The sequence below is a fragment of the Sturnus vulgaris genome, chromosome 13, assembly GCF_052056855.1.
Source record: "Sturnus vulgaris isolate bStuVul1 chromosome 13, bStuVul1.hap1, whole genome shotgun sequence".
In the NCBI taxonomy this organism is placed as follows: domain Eukaryota; kingdom Metazoa; phylum Chordata; class Aves; order Passeriformes; family Sturnidae; genus Sturnus; species Sturnus vulgaris.
The window spans coordinates 9,289,630-9,314,492 of NC_142255.1; the positions used below are offsets into that span (position 1 = coordinate 9,289,630).

The window sequence follows — 24,863 nt, forward strand, 5'->3', positions numbered from 1 at the left end:
TAACAGTGTGTGAGGAATGTATGTTTCTAAGGCTACTGAGAACCTGAACTACAAGTTATTTATTACGTATCAACTACAAGTAGATACATCTGTTTCTCTTTCCTACTGTATCTAACCTGAATACATGATGCCAGCTTTCAACTGTTATCCCAAAACACCCAAGGACTAAGTTTACCTTTGCTAAGAAGAACAAGAATGTCAACTCAATAATATGCCAGTTACTAACCTGAGTAATTCTTATCTCTGTTCTCATCTAGTTCAGTGCTTGTCGTGGCCACGGTGTCTGCCAAAGCTACAAGGAACATCTGCTCCAGTCGAGTGAGGCCTGGCAGACTTGAATGCATCAGGTGGCTTGAAAGGACACTGGCGTGTTCTCGGCCAAAGTAAGTTGGCCCATACTGCGACAGATTAATAACTTTGGATTTACTCTCCCTCTTTTCAGGCTCAAAATCTATAAAATCTTCGGTTGTAACAGGTTGAATCTGGAACAAATCTGAGTACTGATCCTCTGCTTTTCTCTTGGCATGGTCTTCAGAACCCTGAGGTATTTTAGAAGTTTCTTCAGCAACATAAGTGGCATCCTGATCTGCAGCAAGCAGTGCATACAGCGGCAGTGGGGGAATGGAGTCTATCTCTGTGTAGTCTCGGGTACCATCCTTCCCAGCAGTAATGGTATCCTTGGCAGTACTGCCACTCACACTGATGGTGCGAGAAAGATGGCGTTTAGGACCAGTCCCTTCTCCAGCTTCTGTGTCTTTGACTATTGCAACTTCTCCTGCAATGCATTTAACTAAATGTGACAGAATGGCTTTGGCTCGCCGAACTTTACCCAGGTCCATCAGTTCTAATAACTGGGTTGGATGATACTGGGGTAGAGTAGGTGAAAGAACATGAGCAGCTTCAAAGAGGCCCCCATCCTGAATTACAGTTGGAGTGCCAAAGACATCATCCACAATACCTGCCCCATCAATTACACTGGTCTTCTTCACTGCTGCGCTAGTTTTGAATGGATCTTGTGTTGTTGAGTCTTCAGAAGTAAAAACATCACTTTCTCCATTGCCAAACTTGACTGCGTGTTTCCACTGGGCATAAACGTGCATCTCACAGTCCATTCCCACCACCAGTATTCCATCTCTCACCCAGGACAGAGACACAGGCAGGGAAGGAGTGCCATCCACGGATGAAACCAAATCAATGGACCTCAGCAACACCCACTTTGACTTCACACCTTGCTTTATGCTCCCTCCCAGTGGCAGGGTGATGACAGCTACTCCCTCTTTGCTGCTGGTTTGATCTGTTACAATCCCTGAAAGCCTTCCATACATGAAGATGTTGGCACCCACTCCCACAGTCAGTATATGTGAACCATCTTCTTTTGAAACCCAGTCCAAATGCACCAAGTGCTTGATACTGGGCACCAGGTATTTGTCTTTATTCAAAAAAGCATCTGACTTACTGTAAACAAATAAATTACTATCCACACTGACCCTCGAGTCAAGTACACTTCCAACCTTAACTAAATCATCCAGATGAATTGTCTGTTCCAAAACCCACTCTGATCCTCCAGTAGACTCACATTCAAGTATACAAACATGCATGGAAAATTCTTTGGAAACAAACCCATTATGCTGTATGGGTTGTTTGTATGCTACTGCAAGACGTCCTGTGTAAGAACAGCTAACAGCAACCGGCCTTCCTACTATGCTCACTGTACTGCTGTTGTCTTCCCCTTCATCGTTCATCAAAGGCCATTTTCTCCAGTGGTAAATCTCCTTCTCTTCAGTTCTGCTGTTCAGGTCTGTCTCTACAGTGCATCTCCAGAACCTCACCCTGTTGTCTGAACAGGACGTTACTATCAAATAAGGTGCGAGGCAGACAGGGTATATTGATGAGGAACTCAAGTGACCTGAAGTCAAAAGAAACATATTTACTTTTAGTAATTGATAGTAGAATATCTATATGATTAAGGCAGACATAACACTGTCTACCTACTGCTAGAGAACTTTACAACCCAGTGTTCTTTTCTTAATTTGGATTTGGGCAAGGGCAAATAATATCAGAGCTGGTAACAGTCTTGCAGCTTGAACATTACTATTCAAAGAAAATAAACTGGAACTGAACTAATTCAGAGAAGGGTTCTTAGAACAATGAGAAGAATACACAACCTTAATCAGATGAGATTAAGGAAGTTAAGATTAGGCTCATATAGCCTACCAAAAGGAAACATAAGAGAGAAAGGGAAAAAAGAACAACAGGAGCGACAGAAAGACAAAGAGAAGAAGGTGTAAGTGCATCATGTAAAAACTCCACTATATACCAAACACAGGAATGCTAACCCATGAGCAAGTGGGTATAAATTATTCATTAATAGATTGAGACTAAAAGTTATGTTTCCAACTATTAGAGCAGTAAGTTTCAGGAACAGCTTTCCTGTGGGAACTTGATACATTTACAGAAGAGTAACATGACATGGGCATGATGATTTGAAAGCACCTTTTCAGTCCTGTGTTTCTTGCATCAGTAAATCAGAATCTGAGAATCTTACAGGCTGAGGAGATATAATTCCATAAACTAGGAGATAAATCAGTGGACCAACGGTATAGAAAAAATGGTTAAAGTTACCTGCTGAAGGAGTTGCTCTTACTACTTCCACACCAACAGGAAGATCCAGGGGTTGGCTGTACACAAGTCTGGAGCTCAGAATGAGTTTACTAGCAGTCTGAAGGTTAGCAATTGATGAAGATCGTGGTATGGGACTTATGCCAGGTGATACATCTGGAGAAGAATCCACAGTCTTCTGCTCAGGTACACTAAGCTTATTATCTGCTGAGGATGCTTCAGTTGGTTTTGCTATATTAAAAAACATGCCAGCAGTGTTAAAAAATTGCTTGGAAGGACAAGGCATGAATATCTGATAATCAAATTAATTTGTTTTTACAAGAGCTCAAATTGTACACAAAGTAATTATATGATGTGTGCAGACTGTGTCAGTTTTATTGCATGCTGTGACTATTCATTTAAGACATCCATAATATTCTGAAATACTGATAGTTTGAAATAAAGAAGCCACTGCTTAAGTACATTACTCACCCCATCAGCACATTTTTATATTGTCATTAGTATAGAATGCAACCGATATTTGTAAGGAATTTTACTGCTTCTATTACACTGACACGTGATTTTTAGGCTTCTGCTTGGCAAAGGTGACACAATTTGTTTTATAATAAACCACCCAAGCTTGTTTTATCTTAAGTAATATGATGGAAATGTCTCGCTCTAAGAAAATGACAATCACTCACTCACCTAAACAGGCTTGCACAGATTTGAGATGAAGATGCCACATTTGAAGAACAGAACAGCCACTACTATCTTTTTCAATTACTACCAGGTAGAACTTCTCTGAGAAAGGTGGTGGACGATACCCTGTAATTTACATATTAAATACATAGTATATAAAGATATATATTCATATAGGGTAATGAAATTTATATTCAACCTAAAGAATTTTTCCATAGCAAAAGATTCTCTAAAACCTATTAACAATAAAAATCCTATTTTCATCTTTGAAATAAACTGTTAGATTATAAAACAAAATATTGAAACAGTACCATTAGTAGTATGCTTTGACATTTTGATTGCTCATGACAACAGAAGAATTACAAAATAGATACTGACTTACAATCTGAATATTAATGGCAAATCAAATTTATTAGATATTTCCCTTCCCATTCAGTTTGAACTATTTTGCTAGAGTATAAAGACTCTTCTACCTGCCTGCTTTTTTCCTTTCAGTTTTGAAGTTCTAAGTCTACTAGGAAACTCTCTAGTGACTTTCCATTGTATTAACTTGAAAGCCAGATATATTGACATTATCACCTGCAACTACCTATTGATGCAGAAAATTTGCTTCTGTTCACATTTGATATACAACATAAGCACTTTGAAAAATGTACTTTGTCATATGTTGTTTCACTCTAAGCAATTAGAATGTCTTTGTTTAACACCATTTAGCAAAAATTCCCATGAGCAATATATAACAGCCATTTCACTGAATTTTACAGATTGTCATTTAAAAGTAAATTACCACATGCCAACTAGATTTTAGTATTCCTGAAGAACATTTTTTGGTACCAATTCATTTTAGTTATAGTTTATGCTATACCTTGTGATGGCTGGAAAAATATCTCAGTTTCCTTCCCTTCCACATCTTCCTTATGTGGTTTGTATCCCAAAATGAAGTCTTCTTGGAAGACATGAAGCAATTGAGTGTTTGAGCCACACTGAAACATTGAGCAATTGTTATGCTTCCACAACAGTACAGCAAAATTTAGTATTAATGCAATTATTTCCTCTGTGCAATCTAGCTACCACTGAGGAACACTTTATTTTATAAAGATTAAAATTATCATCAGAAAACCCGAATATTTTCCTTTCATATTAAGAACAGCATGTTCTAGAACTCATCATTTGTATATTGAAATAATTTCACCAAGGTCTGCCAGGATAGACAACTTCTTGAATAACACTTTTGCTACAGTTATTGACAGATGAATTAGTATCTGATTAATTTTTATTTCTTTGGTGTTGAATAAACAGCAGCAGCAAAAAGTCTCAGACTTTTATCCCACTTCAGTGGGAGGACATGTCTGCAGTGAATTGATTGGGAAATCTGAAAAAGGCAACAAATTGCAGATTTTCCTTCTCTCAGATATCTTAACATCTGTCTTTTCTGACAGCATTGTATTTCTTTGCAGTAACTCTACCTCACTACAGAGAAGGCTGCTCATGGTGAAATCCCTCCCAGCTGGTAAGGAAAAATACATCCTAAGTATAGTGATGGCAAAGTTATGCTGCAAAACACCTTCTTTTCCAGAAAAACAAGATTCCTTGTACTCATTTTTAAAATTCTAGGAAAATGTTTTGTAAATCTAAATTTAAATTTGAAGATTCTATGCTATTGATACATAAAAGACATAGAAATTTATTGACAATAGAGAAATACTTATTTATATATGTCAAAAGCCCACAGTTTTCTAATTAAAATTGGTAAAACTCATTGTTTTCACAGACTGCTAACAGAAAACAGCACTGGAGCATATACCATCAAAATAACTGAGTAAAAAAACCACTTTAATTATCCTACCTGCTCATTGATTGAGAAGTATAGCTGTGTTAATCAATACATTTATTTTACAATACAAACACAAAAAGCTGGATATCATTCTTACAATTTGGATAGATCTAATTTTTAGGTTTGAGCTTTTAAAAGTTATTTTTTGTTTGGGTTTGAGGGGATTCCAATTATTGCTTTAAATTATGATACCATGGAAACCATTATTTAGTAAAGTTTTGTTTTCTTCAATAATTATGCTTAGAAAATATAGCTTCATTCTAAAAACGAGCTTTGAGCTCTTAGCAGCTAACAGAAAGTTGGTTTAGTAAAATGCTCAAGGAATCTCAATATTCACAAAAATTCAAGGCAGTCATTGTCACCATAGAGAAAGGTAATCTCTTTCATGTCTTTTCAAAAGATTAGGCTAATTAACAAACGAAGTTATTAAACACCCTTATATGATACCCTTAAAGAGTCAGCCATTTATTTACTTTGTTCGTTATTGCATCAAGCTCAATGATGCATCCTGGTCGAGCAGTAGATTGTTGGCTCACAATATTAAACACCTCCCCAATAAGTTTCTGAAACAGAAAAATGAGCAGAATTAGTATATTTTTCCTTCAGACAGAAGAAAATTGCCATTGCTTATGATAAAATGATGCTTCAATTTTTCTTGTTGGCACAAACCATAAAAGACTTCTTGCAGTTGTCACTTTGACACTCATGAATAATATGTTTATCAAAGCATGTGCACCGTTGTGAGTCAGTAGCTCTTCATGGGGATGAAACACCAGTTTTTATGGAAGCTAAATATTGCTAATTTAAAGATTTATCCTTGCATAACACCACATAATGTATCTGTGCAATGAGAAATAAACTGTTTCACTTTTTTCAAGCTTCAGGTTTTTTAACAACATGTAGAAAACACCATCAGCTTGTATATAAGCTGAAAGCTCTATTGATTTTTTGGCTAGAATGTTCATAGTTATTGCTCCTAGAACAAATTCTTCAGACTTATCTGAATACTGACAGGCCCTGTCTTGTAGGATGGTTTATAAAAAACAGAAGAACGGGAAAAAATTAAAGATGTGTACAATAACAGTACTAGATCGGGCTTTACTTTTCCTAAAGTCACAGAAATGAAAGATAAAAAGAATGAAAAAATTGGTTATTGGAAGAAAAGAAAGCTAACATGACCCTTAGCTGATGCCCTTATATCCCACCATCTCTGCCTTCCCTCATATAGAGATGTAACTTAGGTGGATACAACTCAGTCTTGCTCTTCTGTTTTCACCTTCCCTCTTGCTCTTGAGTACCCTCTTCTGAGAGGACAAACTAAGAAATCCTGTTTTTCCTTTTCTCACCTGCCACAGGTTGGGGAAACTTGTACGGGAAATTTTGGTTCAGTGCAGACACTTTTAGAAGTATTAGCTGCATTTTTTCTGCTAATGCTTACAGACAGCTACAAAACATGCAACTAAGCAAGATGTAATACATAAGATCCTATACATGGAATGGCACAAAAATCACACAGAACTGAAGGAAGACAAATCACTGGAAGGGGGGAAAAGTGAGTTACATTAATTGTATTTTAACAGTTTCAAACCAAACCATTGCTACATCAAACTTACAGATGATTCAGGGTCAGATAATTCATCCAGAAGTTTTCGTGCATCTACAACAGCTTGATAGAGCCTCAGGTTTTTGCCATCTGATGCAACAAAGCAAGCACTAGCAGAGTTGCAATAGGTACCTAACAGAAGACACAGAAAAATTTATGAAAAAGAAAAACGGCAGTCAAGGGCATCTGGTAGTCTGTTACAATTCTCAGTATAGGAACATGCTTCAAACATAATTTTTGTAAAGCATTGAAGCAAAAAAACCTAAGCAAATGTGTGCATTAATATATCATCTTTTGAACTTCGAAATAACTCCCTTTCTGTTCATGAATGTAACTGAACTCCTGAAGAGGGTTCAATAATCTAAGCTGAACTCAACTGTGTACAAACACTATTCACACAAGCCCCAGCCTGTAGCACACCTAAGGGAACGCTGCCATTCCTTACTCTGGTGACATTGGAAGAGCCAACTCCAGATTCCCAAGGTTGTCAGAGACAATTCAGGGTAGGAGTCTAAGGGGAAACTATTCAGCCATAGTTTCTTCCTCGTTTACTGACTCTTTGCATAAAATTGACCTCTATGAATATTCCCTTCTGCCCTGCAGTTGAAAGTGCAGATATAAAAGTGGAGGGAAAAATAGAACTGTCTACAGTTCTGAATAAAACATGAAAAATTGTGAGAGTTTCTTTTTTTTTTTTCTCAACAGTATATACAACAGGCTTGAAATGAGATTTTTTTCCCGATATACATTTTCCTCTCAACTACAAGAATGCAGCTCATCACTTGTATTTAGAACACTTTGTGGGATGCAGACAGCCCAAAATATTACTATGTAAGCAGAGAAAATGAATTTTTTGTATTTTAAATCAAATATATTATGTATTTATAACCTGACATTAGTATAAAATTTATTGTTACACCCACAGCACAAATGGCTTTTAGTACTGTGTAGAAAGATGACAGTATCTTTGTGATAATTAGAAAATAACTATCTGTCTGGCTGGATAGAGTAACATTTGCATAAGTAGTTTTATTAATTGCAACAGAAAGCCCTAAAATTAAAAATGAAAACTGAACAATTGGCCAAGGGCATCACACATCAGATGTTGTACAGTCTGACCTCTGAAAAAGTGTTGTTTGCAGTTCTGTAAAGTTAATATAGTCTATTTATTTATAAATATCCTGGGTTCCAATTGCTTTTCTGGTGGTCTGAAGAATTTCAGTATTGTTTCAGGACCTCCTAAGCAGTTTTTAGCCGGCATGTTAAAGCAATTTGATAATGCTGATTTTGGCTGGAAATCTTCCCCAATAATTCTGATGTTCAGGTGGTCCAAATACCAGTTCTCTTCAACCCACTGCTCCTGCAGCTGCACGTGGCCAGCACCCTGCACACCTGCACTTGCAAACCACATCAATGCAGAAAGGACTCGGGGAGCTGCCTGAAGCACTGGGGAAAGGCAGCACCTTGTTCTCTGGGGGAGCAAGGAGTGCTTACTCACACAAAGGGGTTTCTGAGTGCCAGCTGATCCACGGGGACTGCAGACACACTCAGACCAAGCAAGTGTTTTGCAGTAGCTTAGCCACAAATGAAGTAAAAATGCTTAATTTGCATAGTAAAAGGAAATTTTTGAAAAGTTAATGTAAATACACTCCAAATAAAACAGTAACTTATTTTAACAAATTAATTCTACAATTTAAGTGTTAACTCTGTATGGAAACATGCTGGGTATACTCACCAAGGCAATAGCTGGGAATTAGTGTTGGAAGCCAGGCTACGTTAGAGAAAGCAGAAGTGTGAAGAGAGTTAATTCGAGCTAACTCAGACACTCCTCCAGTGTAGGATAAAGGTCCTATGGGGTCTACTCGCCACAGAATCAGCTCACTATAGATTGCATTTGGGTCATGGAATGTACGGGTTGCTGCATTTTTAAGTTGCTGCTTAGAAGAACCTCTCTTATGTTTAATAGGATCCATCATCCTGTTTATCCTGTCGGAGTCCCAGGAAGTGTCTGACTCAGGAGTTAACAGAGCATTGTGATGAGAAGATGTCAGCAGCAATGGCAGAACAGAATGGCAGGCCAGATCATTGAGGTGAAAGCGGTGCCCACAGTACCTGAACTTATGGGATACAGTTAGCACAGTAGTGAAAGCTGATTTATCAGCAAAAGTAACTGCCCACTGGTTTAGAGAGCCATCTATATGTTTGGAAATCATCATTACCACAGGAGAAATTATATTCACATTTGCACTGTCCTGGGCAAAGCTTGGTCCTTTATTTGCTAGAGTACTATCTGGAAAGTCCATTGTTTTCTGCTGTGCAGCACTGCTGTTGTCTTTTACAAAAACAGGGCAGGCATACATCATAATATTTTTGCTAAGGGAACTAGCATCTCCAGATGGAAATGCAACAGGAATCCTAGAAGAAAATGAAACCTAAAAAAAAAAAAAAAAAAGGAAAAAATTAGAATATATGAACTCAGCTTCAGCCTGAATAAAAGCAAAGGACAATGTTTACTAACATCAAAAATAATAAAACCATTTCAAATATGCCATACCTGAACTTGTCGAAAGATGCCTGGAGTGTATTCATCTAAATATTTCACATGCCACACCAGAAAAGTACCATCAACAGGATGGATAGTAAATAGCATGTCTGGATTCCTGTTCCATTCTGTGAGGAGCAAGTCGATTTTCCGGTCTAACAAAACCGTTGGAAGAGGCAGGCGTGGGCCCGCTAGCAGAGATATTTTGGGGCTTCCCTCTCTCTCTCCATCTTCATGTTCTGAAGAGCCTGTACCAGTCCCTGTCTCTGATTCTCTGTCTATAGACAAATCTGCAACAGAAATGTGCCATTTTATGCAAAGATCAGTCTCCATTCAAACCCAGTATTTTTTAATCTGCTAGTAGTACTAGCTGATCAGAACTAACCAGATTACTAACCATGATCTAACTTCATATGTAAGCCTTTCTCTTTTTCTTCTGTTTCTTCTTCCTCTTCAGCTTCAATATCAAAACCTTGTTCTAGTTGCTGTTCTGAAATTTGTCTTAGATGCTGCATGAATACTTCAATAGAGGATGTAAAATGAAATTCTTTATTATTCAGCCAGTGGACAACGAAGCCTCCACTTCCTTCATCTATATTAAATGCAGTTCCAGCCAACACGGAAGGAATATCTGTGGACATTTTTAAACAAATAAAAAACCTACTTATTAGACTACATAAAAGTATAGAAAATTATATTAAGCTATATATTAACCACTCATTTTTATATTCATATATGTATGCACACACATGCATTTCACTTATTTTAGGTATAACAATTTTCGGCCTGCAAGGTCGAAAAAGGTAAAGATCAAGATTTACATCCAATTGTAATGAAAATAGTAAAGATATTTTATGGTCAATAAATTTACATGAAAAGTTTGTGAATGGTAAATGATACTTAGTGGTTCTAACTGCTCAGTTTCATATGTTGCAGTATTGACTTTCGTGTATGGATTTTAGCTAAAGCATGTTACTGCTCTTTAATAATTTCCTCCTTTAAAAATATTCTGCATATTCATCATATACCATGGCCCCCCAAACCCAAGAATCGAAAACCAATCAGACTGGAAATTTATCCTTCTTTTGCCTTCTGATCTGCAAAGATTAATTTAATTTGCTTATAAAGGTGCTGAAGGTATTCAGAATAAATTCAGCTTCATTTGTCTTAAAAAACTCTATGCCAAATAACAGACTTCCTACAAGTTTCCCCATTTGATTAGGCAAAGCAAAGAAAGCGCCTCTCAGCTCCCTTTATTTTTTTCATGTTGTGCAAATACATCACTGCAGTGTAATAGATGGTTGTATTTCACCTGTATTAGGGTTGATGCTCGCTGCTATGTGGAAGTGACCAAGTGCATTTGCTTGATGGGAAATGTGACGCTGAACTTCATGAGTGCCCTGCTGATCTGGCCGTACATCCGTGTGGGTAACAAGAACTGAAGATCTCCTTTGCCCTTTCCTCATATTTTTCAAATGATGAATTGTCTGTTGTAGTTATAAAAAAATAAACTATTACATACCAAAACCACGATAAGGTAAAAAGTTACACTTATATAAAGCCTATAGCTTTGTTCTACCAAAGAAATTAAGATTAATTTCAAAAGGATTATTTTAAATAGATTTCAACACAGATTAGTAGCACTTAATTACATCAGATCTACCCAAAAGTAAAGCTCTTCTAACAGTCTTCTAAAAGTTCCTTTAATGTCTATTCAACAACACCACAAAAATACACATTTTTGTAATATGGGATTTTGCACAACATTAATGATTAAAGATTAAAACAATCTAAAAGTAGCAACTTTTGCAATATAATTTTATAATGAATTATTTTTGTATGACTAAAAATTTCTGAGATCATGTAAAGCGCACAATTGACTTAACAGCCCAAAGTGTAATTGATCTCAAGCTCCCTATTTATTGATAGCCACGATGTTTAAGAAGTAAAAACTTGTTCTGATTGTAATAGTCTACAAATGAGTGGTGGTGTTTTTTGTTTTCTTATCTTTCCTTGGTTTTATATTGATAGTGTAGCAATTGAGGATAACAGACCACCACTGTCATCTTGCAGGATCATCTTTATTAAGCACACTTGAGTATTTATATGTTTCTTTTGTGTACAAGAAGGATCTACTATGCAGCCAGTGATTAAGAGACTTACCAATTACACAACTAAATGGAAGAACAGATGTTTTGTGCTCTTTTATCTTGGACACTCTCACACATCCCACACAGCTTAATTGAAACATTCTCACACAGGTATTTATGGCTGCAGATGATCTTTGGTATGCACTTTCTCACGGGAAAAAGGTGCTTGTAAGGTCGACCAGGAGCAGTTGCTTCTACAGATAAGTTTTCTCTTACTGTAAACTTAATAGTCTCACTAAGAATATAAGACTGTCACTGAAACAAAATTATCAAATGAAGTAACCAAAAATTAAAAGATCTTATTTACTCTTTTCATTGTCTTTACAATTGCAGACTTTCAGACCCAATCAGATTGAAACTATCACTACTATCCCACATTAAGCATTGTCTCTTCCCATCACTGTTAGTTAGCTATAGAAAAAGTGAATTGAGTTCTAAAAACATGGTGCTTAGATGTGGAGTTTTCAGTGTTTAGTAACAGACTTCAAAAACTGATATGAAACAATTCAGGCTATTCTGTTATGCATATAGAGATTACATAATATACATTCTTAGAGCTTTATGTCCTTAAATATTTAAAGTTTTAAGAATTGTGAAACAAAAATTTGACAAATTAAGTATTTACATGTACCTCTAGTGCATGCTGGATAGTGTCCTTTTGCTTTCCAGACTGAGAGATGGTGCTGCTGATGCTGGAAGTGGTGGTTTCACAGATCTGCTCCCCCAGGAGAGTATCTTCGGGTAACAGAGTCTCTGCCCACAGCCGGCAGATGCCATCGAGGCATGACGTGAGTAACACATTACAGACCAACCCCCTGATGGCAGAGACAGCAAAATTACTGCCTGGGTAACTCAGTTAGCTACATAGACACAGCAGAAATTAGGGGAGTGTACAAGAATTTATTAGTTACTGTCTGAATTTCTGCTTCTCCCCTAATCGGAGGTCAACATGACTATTGTTATTAAACTTGGTGACACAGAAGTTTATGGAAAGATGTTGTATGCATTGTTTCTTGAAAGTATAAGAAGAGAAATCCCATGCTCTCGATGGCAAAACATTAAACAAAATGTTAAAAAACCACTTGATCAAAGGCTTGCTTGCTTTTTGAAAAAAGGCAGCTTTCACACCTGGGCATGTACTTGCTGATGTTCCGCCAGGAAAATCCTGTCACTGCTCGGGGATGTGCCAAATAAACAAAGGAAAACTGCACATCCTCTGAGCATTTCTTCTTTTCTTCATTCTCTTGGGGCAGGAGAGATGACTTCCAACCAGTCATAGGATACCAAACCTTTAAGAGGCAGTCATCCTAGGTAAAGCAGTAAAAAGCCAGGGCATTAATTAGCTGTTATTAAAAATGTAACAAAAAGAGATTATAAAGCAAGAAGCAAACTGCTTTTTGGTACTGTTCATGAAAACTTGGCTCAGAACTAAAACTCATATCACTGTTTAACTAACAGTAAGTGCAAGCAAAGAATGCTTATCTATTGAGATTTGTAAACCAAAAGAAATCATTCAAATGATAAGGTGACAAAGCGAATTATTAATTGAAAACTTATCTTGAACAGTGATTTGACAAAAAGTATTGCAAACTGAAATAGAATTGAAAACTGAACCCAGAATTCACTGGGTTAATAAAAACCTTCTCTAATTTATCCAGATGTGTATATTATACCAGTTTAAATGTGTGTGTTCTATCATGGTGATCTCAATACTTTTAACAGAAGTAGAAAAAAATGTATATCTGAAAATTCATCTAACTATACTACATCTAAAAAAAGTCAAATGTGTACATATATATATATATATAACACATACAAACATACAAGCCTTTATCACTGTCATTCACTTAGTAACAGTACATAGCTAAATCCAATTTCTTGTTGAAATTCATGGAATTACACAAAAATACAGCATTACACAAGATCATAATTTACCTTTGCTAAGACTACAATAGAATGTATGGTCCAGGACTATTCATATTACTTACTTTTGTCAAACAAATGAAAAATACTGCAAAAACTCGATTTTTCTTTTTTGTCCTTACCTTCCCAGCTGTTGCAAAATATTCACCATCAGGAGACCATGACATCAAATGTACTGATGTTGCAGTCCTACAGAACACAAGAGCAAGTTAAGTGCATTCTATTTATTCTAAAATATTATTCCACAGGTATTCAGTTGATTCAGTGTTACTATTCATCATTTAAATTTAATATTAAAATAAGTAAAAATTAGATTAATTATTTTATGGTTGTTTCTTTAAGCATACTTTTGGAATAGCAGGAGCATAAAAGTATTTTTATACTTTATTGAAAAGACAGCTCAAAAATTGGTTTAAGCAAGCCTAGGTTAGATCCAACAGGGGAGAGGATTTTTTGTATTTTATTTGAAATAACTTAGATTATTTGAATTTTAGAGTATTTAAAAGAACATTTTAAAATATAGGTAAGGTAGCATTGCAATTTGTCTTAAAACAAAAATTATCTCACTTGCACTGCCAGACACATTTCCAGTCATTTAGAACCGGGAGAACTTTATCATCCTTCATCTGATTGTTGGCATCATCATCTTCATCTTCCTCTAGAATGTCATCAGATGGAGGGGCCCACAATTGCAAAAAGTCTGTTGCTGTCAATAACCTGTCACCTGAAAGGGAGTGATATCAAAGCTATGGAACCAGGATGAGGAAGGTATGTTGAAAGATTAGGCCTCTCATCATATTTTGTTGTGAATTATCCAGAATAGATTGAAAGCTAAACTTCAGTCCTTTTTAAATATGATAGGGTATTCCATCATGTCACCCAGCCGATTTTATTAGAACATTTTGAATTTATAGTATCTTTTAAGAAAGAACACCAAGGTTTTTTTGGTGACTTTGAATCATGGATTATATTTAGTAATAAATGTTGCAGATGTGTAATAGCTGTTCACATCTCAATACACAGACATCTTATAAAGATCCATGTCTAGGTACATTGTTGACTTTAATTGTGCTAAAATTCTACTTAAATGATTATTAGTAATAGTTTAAGTCAGTTAACAACTTAACACTGTGATACCCAAACTAAGATCTTACATAAGACTCAAACACTTGGCACAGCATCTTAACAAATGTTAACTGTAGTCTCACATTTTATACAACACTGCCTGAGAAGAGGTAATTTAAAATCTCACTTTATTACATTAAAAATATTTTGTGCTCAAGTCATTCTAACTACAAATGTTGACCAAATACTTCACACAGGATGCATTACCTTGAGGATCCCAGGCCAGGTTGTAAGTCATAGAACTGAGGAAGAATTGCCCAGTTTTTAGCCACTGACATTTCAGCTGCTGTAGTATAAAAACAGTCAAGGATTAATTCTTACATCAACAGCAAAAAGTAAAGCTATTGGTATTTCTTTCTATATGAAATTGCTATTAAGCCTTTGCAAAAGTATTCAGTGGTAGATTGCTAAATCTAGTTTTAATATGCTTTTAAATCGTTTTGTAAAATGTAAATGCATCCCAGGGTGTCCTGCAAACCAGATCTGGACCTGTTCCACATACAAATATATCTGGAGATTACTTTGAACTACTGTGACCACAGATTTACAGGAACATAAGGGATGACAGTACAGATGCCACTAAGATTGTGAAATCTGCTTGAAAACATCCTTAATGCTCAAGTGTTTGGCTATGGATGTGCTGCTAAAACAAGTCTGGGTGCACTAAACGAGTCTGTGTTATATTCTGTACTGCACCTCTGACAACCTCTTCAAATAAGAAATACCAGCTTGCCACCATGTCATTCTAGTATGAGACTCAAGAACAGGATGTTGGGAACTCAGAAGTGTAGTCCACAGTTCAGTTCATTCAGTGGAAGAGTCTATCCATCCAGTTTTATTATGAATGGTAGAAACTGTTTATCCATTATACTGTTGTGTGCTAATATAACATAATATAATAAAAATAGCTGGCAGACAGACTTTTGCCTTTTCTAAGAGCCTAACCAGAATTAAAATTATGAAATACATACTTACACAATTTCTTTTATGAGAATTTATACCAAGTGGTTCAAAAATGCAAACAGCGTTTCCATATGATGCTGCAATCTGGGGAAAGAGAATTTAAAAAAAAAGGTGAAAACTCAAAATGTAAGGTTAGGAGGCAAGTGGAGTAAGTGCTCCTTAGTATTCCAAAATAGCTAAAGAATTTCCAGTACCTCTTGTATGTGCCAGGGTTCTTGAAAAGTGAAATTAATACAAATGTAATTAACTGTGTTATGGGTATACTTTCTTAAGGCAGTTGAGAAAAACACACTCCTGAAGAAGCCCACCTTTCAGATTTGAACTCTAAACAGGGCAGACATCTCATTCAGTGGCACAAACACAGTCAGATGTGATATATTCTTCTAGGGCAACTACTCTTAATGCATAAGAGAAAGCTGATGCCTTCACTGCTTCTGCTCATGTTCTGTGTACTTCACAGCTAACTAATGCATTAATTATTAGTGTCTGTGTCCCTAGATTCCATTTTGCATCACTAAATCACTAAATAATAATTACAAGAAGCAGAAAGAAATGCAATTCTATTTTTAACATTCAAATACATTTTGAGAGGAGATAAATGGTAAATAGAAAAATATAAGTACATACACCATTGAACCTCTCATTTTCTTTCACTCACTTATTTCACAGAAATCTCTAAACACAAAATAGTATTTCTTAGGTATTTATCTGAGTCTGTTCCTAATATTCATACCCTTAAGTACTTTCAACTGCCTTCAAAATTCCTCTTTCTTCTTTAAAAGATTTTTAAAAGAAAACCTGTTTAAGTCCTTCCAATCCAGGATCTGGTTTCCTCAAAACAGAAATGATGCAAAAGTTTCACAACATTTATTATGAAATCTTATTTCTTCCTTAGGGGGAGGGGGAGAGAAGGTTGCAACAACACAGTCCCCAAGTAAAGAACAGACTGTGAGTTCAGAGTCCTGAATGCAGAAGCACCCAGGGGTTTGTGGGGTCTTGTAGGGACCATCTCTGAAGCTGGAATCTCTCTCCCACTCTTACTGGGACTGCTGAAGTTCAAGAGCTCTGCCAACTAAATCTGCCCAAATCTTAACTAGGGCTTCCTCAATACTGGTACCAATTTTTAGCCAGCTCATTCTAGCCAGCAGTGACAACTGACAAACAAAATTTGCTCAGTGCACTACTGGAACTCCTAGAAAATGTTTTTCCCCTGCTCTTTCTAACTTGTCCTTCTAGCATTGTTTAGGGATTTAAAATGAAACCACATAGCAAATCAAGGGCCCATGCAGTTATGATGGCTCATGCTGAAGCCTTTCTAAAACATCACTTTGCAGGACACACAGACACATACACATGTGTATATATATGTATAGATAAACGATTTATCCATTTCTTCTTCAGTTAGATGGAAGCACACAAAATGGAGACAGTAACCATCATGTCAGCACCATTCCAGTTCTGATACTGTACTGTAACTAATGCATCTGTCCACATTTTGTGACACCTCTAATTGCAGGTCTCAGAAAGGGAAAAAACCTTTGTTACAAGATGTCTCCTGCTTCTTCTATCCTCTTCCCTCCCCCAAATTACTAATAAATTGAAAGAATAAGACTAAAACAAGAGATGCTACTCAGAAAGCCGCAGAGCAGTAAACCGTGATCTTTGTTGTGAAATTAACTGTTTCATTCCCTTCATGTATTATGTTGCTGTTATTCAATTTAGAGTTCTCAAATTTTAAAAATTCTATACAGATTTATTAAAATCCTTACCCTGCCTTGTCGCTGGGAGCACTCCACACAACTGACCTGGATGTTTCCATGTTTAGCACCGGGAATAATCTGCACACATTCAAAGTCATTTGCCAGAATAACAATGTCACAACCAGAGCCATATGCCTGAAATAATTTTTAAAAGAAAAAAAAAAATTAAATGTTAATTTTAAAAGCTAACTGAACACTTGTTACAGGACCGTGTTTTTGGAAGCTGTGAATATCCCAGTTAAACAGGAAGTTACAATGTAGCAGGTTTGTCACTCACTAATTCAATGAGCAACAAGTAGAAACAAAGTAGCAAGGGAGACCATAACTCTGCTGGGGTTTAAATCACAGCAAACAGAAACAGTAAAAAAACAACCAACCCCCCAAATCGAGATTAAATTATTAATTTAATAATTACAATTAAATCGAGAACTTGAGCTCTCAGTTTACTCTTTATTTTGTTTGTTTTAGGTTTTAATTAATTTTTTTTCTCCCCTCCAATTCTTGTTGCCTTTTAGAGCAAGGCAGGCAAGCCAGGAGCATTTCTTAATGAATTTGCATGTATGTTTCTTCAATAGGTGTGTGTTGTATCCCCTGCCTGCCTTTTTAATTATTATTGTTTTTTTAAATCAAGATTGTTAAGGGATTCTTTTCTATAAATTTCTGGGCTTTTCTGAGTTTTAAGAAATGCACATTACTATAAGACTAGAAAACAAAAAAAAATTCTTTAGGATATACTGTTGTGCAATACACTCTATATTCTAAAGAATTTCTTTACATAATAGCTATAGAATAGTGATAGCTTGCAGCACTTTTTATTGGCAGCACAAATATATACCTGTCTGCTAACCTTTCACCTGTTCTAAAAAGTTTAATCACTCCAGATTATCTGTCCCACTGAGCTCCCACATTCAGGCACAGAAATCTTTCCCTAGGATCAATCTCCACTAAGCCTTTTACAGTGACCAGTTAGAACTGGAAGTCTCTTTCCTTAAAGTAACTTTTCCACTGATTCCAACACTTTACAGAGACTTTGTAACAGCTGAGTTAAGCAGAGTGCAAGTCCTCCAGAGGGAATTTCAGATGGTACAAAATTACCTGTCATTTTAACTTGTCCGCTGGATTTTTCACAATAATTTCCAAAATACTGAGTCAGCCCTTGCCCTCTCCTTGAGATCAATCAGTGTAAAGGCTACTTTATTGTAAATGTATGAGAGTTGTATTGATTTACCACCAGTGCCCCTCGGTGGTTGTACTAAGATAATGGTGCAAGACAACCACTGGAATTAGAATGGACAGTTTAGGTCTCATGACTTTCTATGACTACTGCTACTTCTCCCAGGAAGGAGCAACAAGTAAGAAAGGCTGAAAAAAAAAAGGACTTAATTTAGTGAAAGTACGTCACTGCATGAAATAGAAAGGAACAGCAATGCAAGCAGCAAAGCAGAAACTCAGTCCCTAGAAGTTAATACACTATACAACTACACACACAAAAATGAAAACTGCAGATAAGATGGATTGTCTAAAAGATTTCCAAGGTCATCTCACAAAAATAGAGTGATGCAGTGTTGTCTGAGAGATAATAACCCACACTGCTGCTCTGGGAAGCTCTGAGGAACTGATACTGGAGTGATTCACAATGTAAGCAGGATTGCTAAAAGGTTGTTGGAGGGAGATTATCTGTGTAACAGAATATCCCAGCTCCTTGATGACTAGGCTATGTGATTATTAGACCCAGTCTGGAAGGGTGTAAGTTATTATTAAAATTGAATAGGATTATTTCCAGAATATAAGAGAATGAAAGATGAGATTCTGAAATAAGTTCTGGCACTGAACAGAAAGTCCTTTTGTTTTGTTGCTTTCCTATTTTTATAGTGGGATTCTTTACAAAACAAGCTTCAGCAGCAGTGTTGAATGCTGGACAAAACAGTATAGGCTCCTTAGTGAGAAAGATGGAGATTGAGACCAGGACGTGAATGCTCAGTACACAGGAAAATAAAAGCACATCCTCTTGTTCCAGTAATTTATTCAGAATTTTAATATTCACAAGAAATTGATTCTCCTACTTTAACTTCAAAGAATGAGCATTAAAATGGAAAAGAATTGACTCATCTTCTTTTTAACAGTCTTCCTCACAACTACTAATACAAACGTACTAAAAGATGTGATTTAAATGATCTAAATAAAAAGAGGTGCTGATCCACTTAAAACAAGGACTTAAACCTTTCTAATTCCCTATTCACTGTCATTATTCATAACTTGAGTTGCAAATTTCAAACTACATTATACATAACCTATCACTAGTTGCAATTTTATTAGTCAGAGACATGTATGTGTGTCTCAGAAATTATAAAAGGAAAAGACTTATCATCTTCATTTTCCTTATGCTTAGTGTTCTTAAACATGCCCATTTGTATATGTGTATACATCTCAGAATGCATGAAACAGAAAATATTCTATACTTGGCTATGTCTGTTTATTCTGTAAAGCAAAATAATTTAGTGTCTTTCTCTTTAAACATTTTAGTTTCTCCATCTCTCCTGCCCCCTATCTGCACTTATTCCACCAACAAAGCATTACATATCCAGCTAATTATACTATTTGGCATATTTTTACGAAGTTAAGGTTCCAAATTAAAAGTGTAGTTCACAGTAGGTTTTTTTTTCTTGAAATATTCATCAAGATACAGAGATCTCTTTCCTTTGTGAAATCTTATTACTGTCACTTGTGGTCATCCTAGTCTTTGCCTGTGTTTACTGCTGCACCAACAAGTGACTCAGCAACCTGAGTGTCCTGTGACAACACAGGGGATCCCTTGGTTAGGGGGCTGGGCAGAACCCATTCCCAGCAGCACGACACCAGCCTTCAGCTCTAGGTTAGAACAAGTGCTGCTATCTCTGGGTTCTGGGGTCATTTTCTGAGTGTAGATATTTATTCTGAGAATGTGCCTTATTTCTTGAAAACATATTAAAACTATTTTATGAATTAAAGTCCTTAGAACACACCTCTGAAAAAGGTCCATGCACTTTTATGTATTGAAAGATATTTTCATATTTCATATTATATGCCTAAATACAAGCTTTTCATTTGATTGCTTTTATGCAGCTTTTCTGATGTCTTCAGTATATGAATATGTTTATACTTGCAGAGAACACTTTTCTGTTAAATCCTCTTTTCTTTTGTCCTTAAGCTGCTAATGCAGTAGAAACACAGTGACAAAGAACAGGGAAGTGTCATAATGTTTAACATCAGTAGTTCCTTCTTAAGGATTCAGCTGACAACGTCCTCATGAGGTCATTTGTGCCACCACAGGTCTCTCCTGCCAGAGAAACAGTGGCCACAATACTGGTGGCAGCAGACTGCCAATCTGCCTAGCCTGATAAAAGGAATGGAAAATTTGTAAGCCATACAGACAGGAAAGATGAAAAATAAGGCACTGAGATATTGTAATGGATGAGAGCATCACAGAGCTCTTAAATAAACAGAATTATGAGCAGTGACTGAACAAAACAAGTGCAGTAAGAACCACCCACATGGAGTATCTGCCAACCTCCGTTTCTAATGTCACTGATAATTTCAAGGAGAAAATTAAATGGAGTTGCAAAACTGCCAGAATGCAAGGATGACTTGCAGGATCCATAAGCAACTAATAAGCTGTAGTTTGCCAACGTTTGCTCTATCTGACAAGATCTGGGACCACTGAAATGAACAATTACAAAGCTTTAATTGAATGCAGGAGCAGCACCACACGGAAGTAGGACATTGTGTTCTAGTGTAAGAGTTTATGCTATATCCTCAGTTTTCAGATAATATGAAAGCAGCACATGCTTCTGTCTTTTTCAGCTGCTCATGTCTTCCAGTTTGCTTCTGGAACTAATAGACAGGGAAACAGTTATTCCTTCACATTCTCATCTTGGTTTTTTCTTTATACATATATTTTTATCTGTATTAAAAAAACCAATAGAATTCTCTTTCTGTAACCTGCAACTCTTTACAAATTTGGCCTAAGTGTAATAAAACACAAGTCCTCAAGCTCCTGTGTGTGCTATCAGGGATGCAGAGGCATTTCAAGATGGTAAACAATGTGGAAGAAACAGAATCAGCTCACAGTGGTATTTAAAAAATCAATTCAAACATCTAAAATTACATAATTAAAACATGTATTGAAACCTGAAAGCCTATATTGGGCATAAAGGAGTCCTCTAATAAAAGAACACTGTTCTTTAAGTTTCTGTCTATGGACAGTAAACACAAGATGCAGAAATTCCTCCACCTTCGGCCTACTGATGAAGACACCTGAATTCTGAACCATTTCCAAACTCTCATCAATGGACACAACACTTACAGTTCCTCCTCCTCTTCCTTCCAAGTACTTCTAGAATTACATACACTTAATGCAAACTTGCAAAATAACTGAGAAACAACTCCGAACCTACTACTAGCCCATGGCCTGTAAAACAGGCTTTCCTAAATTGACATTTCAGACAAATGATTAAATACTTTACAACAAGCTTAAACATATAGAGATCAAAGAACTTAGTAAGGATTCAGATATTAAGCATCTCTAATTCAGTTTACAGAAAAAGAGCATAGAACATATAGATACATGTAAATAGTAATAAATAACTGAGAGGGATTTGCAAGTAAGTGTTTTTAAGAAGGATGAAGTAGTGAAAAAGTAGGAGAACCCTACACAGGAGAGAAAACCTATTCTCAGTTGCTGTATCTTGTGGACATCTGTGTGAATGAAGATTTTGCTGGTTTCAATGAGGTAAAAAAAATGGTGGGATACTCATCTGCAACAGCTTCTGAAATTCACCACATGCAGCTCCAGGCCAAGTGTCAGAATTGGCATGAAATATGTTAAGAAGCTTGTCCTTTTCAAAAATGAAAATAATAACTATTTTTTCTCACTTATCAGTAAAGTTCTTAGATGTCCCTAAAATCTGACCTTCTAATTTTTCATTAAGAATGTTTATAGTTCTGTATTTTGTGCAAACAGTGCAGAAGTAAACATTATTTCGTTTGTCTGAAACTTGCAATTTTTGTTCTTACAGAATCCAGCCTCTAGGTAAATGACATAGCTATTTTTATCTACTTATTTTTAAACCCAGACTAACCTTAGAAATAGTTACATTCTGTTGTAGCTGCTTGACCAGCTCTTTCAGAACAAAAGCTAAGTGAAATTGGCTGTGGTTTGAGAAATGCATTTCACTACCTTTAAAAGCTTATTGGCTGCAGTTAGACTGTGAGGTACAAATACCTGTTCTGTCAAGGCAGAGCGTGTGCTGTAAGGCCTTCTGCTTAGAGCTTAACCCTCAACCTTCTGTAAACTCACCTGTGGAACACAGTTAATATTTGCTGAAATGAGAACATGAACTAACAGCAAGCTGAAAAATGCACAGAATTATTCCCAGAATTTCTGTCATTCTGTACTTCAACCCTTTGCTTAAGCAGTGTCTTTTCTGGAGCTCAGACAAAGGAGGCTGAGGACACTGTCTGGTACAAGACAGCATTATGGAGCTATTTTGCTTCTAATCACCCTTCCAACAGTTTTTCCTGTGTATTACTCTCTCTACCAGGCTGGCCACAACACAGCAACAGCATCCACCAGGCATTCCACATCTCTGTGCCTCACCCCTTCCTTGGAAAGGCTGGATACATGCCAGGATTGCTGCAGGCAGATGTGGGAGCTGAGGGAGGAAAGGACCCTGCACATTTCAGAATAAGCACTCACAAAACCTGGGTAGCCAACCTACAGACACTTGTGTCTATTTCTTTGCATCTCTATAGTTTTATGGAGTTGCTAACGCTTGTTTCAGCAGGAGGAGAAAAAAAATAATGGAAAAATTCTTTCCTGTCTTATTCTCAGAATAACTAGATGATTTTTACCAAAGCTTTAAAGAAGTTGAGGCAGATTGTGTTATCATCCTACCTCTAGCTACACTGACTTGGAAATTAAAAGCTTACCTTTATCCCCAGCAAGGAGTCATGTAAACAAGCCAAGGACAAACCACAGACAACAGGAAGAATGAAGAACCTGAGAATTGCAATGTCCCTAATCAGGTTAGAAGAAAATAATGTGTTTCTTCTCTCAGAATCCTAAAATTGCTGGACTTAGGCATCTAAAGCACATTCATCTTAAGAGGAAGTTTCTTCTACTCCTCCTCAAAAAAAAGGGAAATAGTTCCAAAACTATTAACTAGCGGGTACACATATATATATGTACCCAGGCCATTATTCTGCTGTTAAGCAGAGTATTTTTAACAGGAATGATTCATTTCTGCACACAAAAAAAGCTGTATTTCCAAGTGCTTGTGATGAATCAGTTGTAGCAATTTTGAACCATTCTCACGCATTTTCAACGCCCAAACATCAACCGAAACGTGAGTGGGCACATGTGCACACAAACAGCAGCTCCTGTGCCATAGCTCTGTCAATTCCTACATATACCTATGGATTCCCAGAGACACCCATGGATTCCCAGAGACACCCATGGAGTCACAGGGTGCTATGCACATCTCCCTTGCCCTCTTGCCCTCTCCCTGCTCTGCTGGTGCTCTGTGCCAGGGCCTGGCAGGTGCTGGGGCTTCAGAGCAGGTCTGCAGAGTCAGGCTCTGTCACCTGAACTGCAAAACCTGCCACAGGATCTGAGCTGAAGTTATGGCTCCAAAGAGCTCAGTGTTTGGGGGCACAAAGCTACATCCATACAGGTGATATCGACCGACAGAATTTGCATTTAGATACTAAAGAACTGCCTGAGGTCAATGGTAGATTATGATTCTACTAAATCACACAGGTAACTAATTTCCTAAAAATCTGGATATAAGACCCCAAACTGTTTGCAGGCAGCTTTTAACTCTACAATTTACTCTAGGATCAAGGCCTAAAAGAGCAGGAAATAATACCATGAATACAGAGAATGAAGAAAAAGCAAAGAAGAAAGTTACAGCTATGGAAGTCCAGAAGATACACTTATTAAAGCATACTTATCTCTTTAGTTCCTTGTTTACTGTATTATAAAAAATTGGATACAGCAGCCAGAGAAGACAGTATGGTTTGTTATGTGTAGTTCCATAATTAACATCCTACCAAGCAATCCTGCATCGTTTTGGAAGATGCTACTTTTGCTCTTGGAAAATTCTTGTATAAACCGCAATATAGATTATGATTCATTACTGATGTTATCAAAACTACGACAAGAATTAGCATAAAGTTGTGTTGCATAATACCATTTGATTGACTTTTCAAACTGTCATAGTAAAAAGAAATACATTAAAATGAGAATTAGAATATGAGTAAATGACTTCTTATATAAATGTCAAAAGTAACAGAGGTCCCTTTAATAGCAGTATGGCTGCATAGCAGCAGAATCAGGAAAATAAAGACAAACATGGCACCTTTTATTTCTTAAGACTCTCCAGCATTCCTTACTGAAATAAGACATCTGTGATAATCCATTGTAAGCTTTAAATGTTTCACGAGTCTGCTGACATTTATCTTACACCAAAAAGGATGCTCTGCATCATTTTGCTTGGAATTCGTTTGTGCCTGGGATATAATCTTGTTAATGTAAAATGCAGTGAGACAATTGATTCCCAAAGAATAAGATCCTGATTAGGTGGCAGCAGGAAAACACGGCAGAAGCTGATCACTCACAAAAATCAAA

The 24,863-nt window shown here is 36.6% G+C and overlaps 1 protein-coding gene and 1 long non-coding RNA gene across 4 annotated transcripts in view; one reads left to right on the forward strand and one right to left on the reverse strand.

Moving 5' to 3' along the window:
• The window catches only part of DMXL2 (Dmx like 2), a 47,803-nt gene that overhangs the window by 22,268 nt on the left and 672 nt on the right, over positions 1–24,863 (reverse strand). For both annotated transcript variants that reach the window (XM_088172528.1, XM_014874109.2), the window contains exons 2-18: positions 17,207–17,332; positions 15,450–15,521; positions 14,682–14,760; positions 13,917–14,073; positions 13,472–13,538; positions 12,555–12,733; positions 12,058–12,241; positions 10,589–10,763; positions 9,674–9,907; positions 9,289–9,566; positions 8,470–9,166; positions 6,745–6,866; positions 5,605–5,694; positions 4,163–4,280; positions 3,304–3,423; positions 2,623–2,850; positions 227–1,906 (exon numbers count right to left, since the gene is read on the reverse strand). In XM_088172528.1, coding sequence (XP_088028654.1) covers positions 227–1,906; positions 2,623–2,850; positions 3,304–3,423; positions 4,163–4,280; positions 5,605–5,694; positions 6,745–6,866; positions 8,470–9,166; positions 9,289–9,566; positions 9,674–9,907; positions 10,589–10,763; positions 12,058–12,241; positions 12,555–12,733; positions 13,472–13,538; positions 13,917–14,073; positions 14,682–14,760; positions 15,450–15,521; positions 17,207–17,332 — 4,606 coding nt within the window. The remainder of the gene's footprint in view (positions 1–226; positions 1,907–2,622; positions 2,851–3,303; positions 3,424–4,162; positions 4,281–5,604; positions 5,695–6,744; positions 6,867–8,469; positions 9,167–9,288; positions 9,567–9,673; positions 9,908–10,588; positions 10,764–12,057; positions 12,242–12,554; positions 12,734–13,471; positions 13,539–13,916; positions 14,074–14,681; positions 14,761–15,449; positions 15,522–17,206; positions 17,333–24,863) is intronic.
• LOC148222233 (uncharacterized) lies at positions 12,128–24,590 on the forward strand. 2 transcript variants are annotated; one of them, XR_015806498.1, is made up of 4 exons: positions 12,128–12,214; positions 13,480–14,117; positions 23,177–23,260; positions 24,072–24,590. It is a non-coding gene; the product is annotated as an uncharacterized LOC148222233 (long non-coding RNA). The 2 variants fall into 2 exon arrangements; XR_015806499.1 differs by having other exon boundaries at positions 22,777–24,590.